Here is a 5077-nt window from a genome sequence, read left to right as displayed (position 1 = left end):
CCACCGCGGAAAGCGGGGCGTGTCGGGCGGCGCTACCATCAGAAGAAGTGGGAGCTGCAGGCTCGGCAGCGGCGGGAGCGGCAGAAGAGGCGGCGTCTGGAGGATGGCGGGGTGACAGCGGGTGGAGGAGTGGTCCGCGATGCCCTCTCCAAAGGGCTGAGCAGCTACCTGCGCAGGACAGCGCGCAGCATCCTGGACTTGCCCTGGCAGATTGTGCAGGTACCGGGGGAGGACGGGACCTGCCACAGAGGGCAGCCTGGGGCATAAGCCTCACACTTACACAATCTGCGGTCAAATGGTGAAGTTCAGGGACCACTGACCCTGGTGCCACTCTGGTGTTAACCCCAGGGAGGCCAGGTGAGGCTGCAGAGCCTCAGGCTCACCCATGTCTGTATGGGAACAGAAGCCCACATGGTCATTCTTGGTGGTGAATCTGGGACGTGTGTGTATCATGAGCAGCACTGCAGTAGTCACAGAACCACAAAAACACTGGTTGAGGTTGGAGGCAGCTCTGAGGTCCATCTGGTCCAACCTCCTGCTCAAGCAGGGCCCCCTAGAGTGAGCCGGTTGCACAGGACAGTGCCCAGATGGGTTTTGAGTATGTCCAAGGTGGGAGACTCCACAACCTCCCTGGGCCACCTGTGTCAGGGCTCAGTCACCCTCACAGGGAAAAAGTGTTTCCTGACATGCAGAGGGAACCTCCTGTGTCCTAGTTTCTGCCCATAGCCTCTGGTCCTACCACTGGGAAGAGCGAGGCTCTTCTTTTTGTGCTTCCCTTCAGATATTTATATACATTGAGATCCCCCTGAGCTTCCTCTGCTCCAGGCTGGACAGTCCCAGCTCTTCCAGCCTTTCCTCATGTGAAAAATGCTCCAGTCCCTTCATCCTTGTGGCCCATTGTTGGACCCTCTCCACTATGTCCATATGTCTCTTGTACTGGGGAGCCCAGCACTGGGCATGGTGTGCCTGTGATGGACACAGGATTCCAGTGATGCCTGGAAGCAGCCAACGTACAAACGTATAGATGGTGCCATCCAGGCGTTCTCACAAATCCTTGTTACACATGGCCATCTGAGCCCAGCCCCTTGTTACCCTCTTCATCTTCCAGAAAGGCCTTCAGAGCTGTAGGCAACCCTTGTGCAAGCACAAGCTCGAGATGGGATGGCTGGTTCAGGATATCAGAGCAACTTGGCAGCCATAAAGGGTCAGCTCGAGTTGGTTGGTCAGCCTTAGCCGGAGAGTTTTCTTCATGGTGTCCTGGGACAGTAGCAGGACATGGGGCCTCCAGTGCTGAGACCAATGACTCTCTAAGCCTTCTGCTCTCTCTGTGGCCACCAACTGGCCGTATAAATCCACAAAGTGCTCCGCAGCTTAGACATAAGCATTGATGACATGTTGGATTGCTCTGCTAAGGCTAACTTTGCACCCTTGTGTCCTGCAGATCACCGAGACCAGCCAGCCTGGGCTGTTCAGGCTGTGGGCGGTGATTGGGAGTGACCTGCACTGCATCAGGCTGAGCATCCCGCGTGTCTTCTATGTCAACCAGCGTGTCCCAAAGCTGGAGGAGGGAGCAGCCTACAGGAGGGTGAGGACCTGCCCCTTCTGGAAGGGGAAACACCTGCTTGTGTTGAGATAAGGTGCTTCACCTCTGCTGCAAGCAGGTATTACGAGCATTTTCCTTGCAGGGCCTTGCTCTCCCACTCCGCAGGTGTACCTCATCCAGTCCCCAGTCCCTCTGCTAATCCCAACCTGCTCAGAAAGCAGGTTCTCTGTTATGGGAATTTGTAATGTGCATGAGCATAAACCACTGATTTCCTTAGGGAGGAGCCCTGGGAGCTGGGCTGGCTCAGACCCCAGCTCCTTGCAGCCCTTAGAAGTGCCCCAGCTCCTGGAGTGGTGCCACATGCTGTGACATGCGCCACGAAGCGTGTCCCTTGCTTCTGCAGGTGAACAGGATCCTGCCCCGCTCAAACTTGGTCTACAACCTGTATGAATACTCCGTCCCTGAAGACATGTACCAAGAGCACATCAATGAAATCAACGCAGACCTCTCTGCTCCAGACATCGAGGGAGTGTATGAGACGCAGGTAACTCCTCCGCATGCTCGTTTTTAAGGATTGCTGAGTGGTAGCTTGTTAGTCTGAGTGCCAATGGCACAGAAGGATACCTGGCACATCAATATTCAACAACTTGGTGAGACACCAGAAATAAAGACCCTGTACAGCAGAGTACTGGGGATTATACCCACGTTCATATAGGCAGATATACTGATTCTCAGTATGTGGTCTAAGGCAGGTCAGGGGAAGTGGGTTTGGTTTATTTGGCAGTAGGAAACTTTGGGGAAAGGAGGCGTTTAAGCAGAAAGGGTGATCTTCCTCTAAATGAAATCAGAACCATCCTGCTGGTGTTTGAAACAGAAAAGATAAGGGGTATTTTGAGTAAAGATGGGGGAAAACCCAACATCTGTGGAGTTGTACATGGGTCTGGGTGCCTTGTCATCTAAAATGAGGTCATAAAAGCTTTAGAAAGAAGAATAGGATACAGCTTGAAAGTTTGGGAAGAGCAAGAACAACCTACACAAAGTTCAGTACAAAGCAATCAAGCCAAAGTTAAATTTACCAGTGCTATTAAAACTGAAAGCCTGAAAATGAAGATGGGAAACTAGGATGCCAGCTTCTAATGAGGACACTGGTTTGTTCAGCAGCTCTGAAAAACCTGGTGACAGGAATTTAATCAAGAAGACATTGTAATGTCAGGACCTGACCTATATGGAAGTGGCAGAATAGGTTTCACCATTGTTAGAGTGGAGCTATATGTTAAAGAAAGCATAAAGGCAAGTGAATTTGCGACTAAAATATGACATAAATTTATTATGGATCAAAAGTCTTTGCCTACGTAGGACAAGCTTGATGTGAGCAGTGGTGCCACCAGATAAAAATGCTTTGTGAGCTACAAGAGCCTGCAAGGGCAAAAAGAGCATAGTAAAGTTGGGAAACTTCAGCTACCCAAGTTACTGGTGTAGCCTGGAAAGTGTTACAGTGGGGTATGATGAAAGAAACCATTTAAAGTCACCTTAAATTTCCGCTTTTAAAAAATTTGGATGAAGGTCCCACAAGGCAAGACACAACTCCTAGCTTAGTAAGCAGTACCCAAAACTTATTTCAAATTACTCTGCCAAAGTGACTAGCATGTACACAAATTCATCATATCTGTAGGAGATCTTCCAGTAGCAAACCTGCGTCCTCTCCACTACCATAGTGTTTAGTAAGTGGGACTAGGTAAAATCAAGAAGCAGCTAGCTAAGAGGAAATTAAAATTAGCAACTGAAGGAAAACAAGTGGCATGGAGATGTTCTAAGGATATAAAAGGAAGTGAGATGATCAAGGGGTTGCAGTGTCTGTCATGCAAGGGGAGGCTGGATGAGCTGGGGCTGTTCAGCCTGGAGAAGAGGCTCAGGGGACCTTCTTGATGGGAGGAGTAAAGGAGAGGAGCTGGGCTCTTCTCAGTGGTGCCCAGGGACAGGACAGGAGGCAGTGGCCACAAACTGAAACATAGGAAATCCTGTTAAACTTCAGAAAAAACTTCTGCAAGGGTGGTTGAGCAGAGTTGCCCAGAGGGTTGTGGAGTTTCTGTCCTCAGAGATACAGAGAACCCAGCTGGACATAGTCATGGACAAGGAAAGATCTTGATCTTGAAACATCTGCAGTGCAATTCTGAGCACAGTCTCCAAAAAATGTAGCAGGACTAACACAGGAGAATGACAAGGAGGATGCAAGAGAGGGAAGGGCTTCCTTGCAGGGGTGGGACTTAGGGACCCAGGAATGCTTCAACTTGCTAGGAGATCTGAGAATGGGATGTACTAGGGGTCTATAAAATCAAAGCTGACATGAGGGAAGCGTGATTAGGGAAGGAATGTTTATTGCTTCTTGCTGGTGTGGGACTAGGTCCCACATCAAGTCATTCAGGAGTCGTCTTCTGCAGCGATGGAGTTTACAGCTGTGAGGTTAATAAAACAAGGTGAATCAGTGGTGCGTCTTCCACTGTGCTGATTATCTGGTGGTTCACATGAAGCCTTTGTCAAGGGAATGCCAAACCACAAGTTGCAGAGCTGCAAGATTGCCCAGATATCGCTCCACGCATCCTCCAAAGTACCTGCTACTGTCCTTGATGGTGGGGTCTGGGGCTAGATAGAAACACAGGTGAATTAAGATACCTGTTCTGTATCTGCAGCACCAGCAAAAGTGATAATACCTAACTCATTCCAGAGGCACCTCAGGTGTCCTACCTGTGGTTTTTAAGCTGAGTTGTTCTAGATACGAAACCTGTGAGAGTTTGGTAGCTGAATGTTGTTCTACCACATCTCTCTCCATTACAGGTGCCGCTGCTCCTCCGTGCCCTGATCCACCTGGGCTGTGTGTGCATGGTCAGCAGGCAGCTCGTCAGGCACCTGGCAGGGCGAGAGGCCGAAACCTTTGACATCGAGCACCTGGAGATGCGCTCACTGGCCCAGTTCACTTACCTGGAACCAGGTGAGGCACCCTGTGAGAGGGGCTCATGGGGCACCGGGGACACTGATGGGTACCACTGATGCTCTGTGCTCTGTGTCCCTAGGAAGTATTCGCCATATCTACTTCTACCACAGCTCCCAGGGCAGCAAGGCGATCCTGGGCCTCTTCATCCCCTCGCAGCGCAAAGCTGCTGTCTTTGTGCTGGACAAGGTAAGGTGGAACTCTGGAGGCTTGGGGATTGGGGGTACCGATAGATGAAAAGCCGGACATGAGCCGGCAATGTGCGCTCGCAGCCCAGAAGCCAACCGTGTCCTGGGCTGCCCCCAAAGCCGCGTGGCCAGCAGGGCGAGGGAGGGGATTCTGCCCCTCTGCCCCGCTCTGGGGAGACCCCCCTGCAGTGCTGCGTCCAGCTCTGGAGCCCTCGGCACAGGAGAGACACGGACCTGCTGGAGCGGGGCCGGAGGAGGCCCCAGCAATGCTCCGAGGGCTGGAACAGCTCTGCTGGGAGGACAGGCTGGGAGGGCTGGGGGGGCGCAGCCTGGAGCCGAGAAGGGTCCGGGGGGGCCCTC

General features: G+C 51.9%; 1 protein-coding gene across 1 annotated transcript in view; it reads left to right on the top strand.

The window, feature by feature from the left end:
• The window catches only part of POLE (polymerase (DNA directed), epsilon, catalytic subunit), a gene marked incomplete at both ends in the record, with an annotated part of 29556 nt that overhangs the window by 18066 nt on the left and 6413 nt on the right, over window positions 1-5077 (top strand). Inside the window, 5 exons of the mRNA XM_010288764.1 lie at window positions 14-219; window positions 1442-1585; window positions 1947-2087; window positions 4376-4529; window positions 4612-4718. Coding sequence (XP_010287066.1) covers window positions 14-219; window positions 1442-1585; window positions 1947-2087; window positions 4376-4529; window positions 4612-4718 — 752 coding nt within the window. The remainder of the gene's footprint in view (window positions 1-13; window positions 220-1441; window positions 1586-1946; window positions 2088-4375; window positions 4530-4611; window positions 4719-5077) is intronic.

The sequence above is a fragment of the Phaethon lepturus genome, unplaced genomic scaffold (assembly GCF_000687285.1).
Source record: "Phaethon lepturus isolate BGI_N335 unplaced genomic scaffold, ASM68728v1 scaffold33206, whole genome shotgun sequence".
Taxonomy (NCBI): domain Eukaryota; kingdom Metazoa; phylum Chordata; class Aves; order Phaethontiformes; family Phaethontidae; genus Phaethon; species Phaethon lepturus.
The sequence above is the reverse complement of the archived record's forward strand: the minus strand, read 5'-3'. Positions and strand labels throughout refer to the sequence as shown.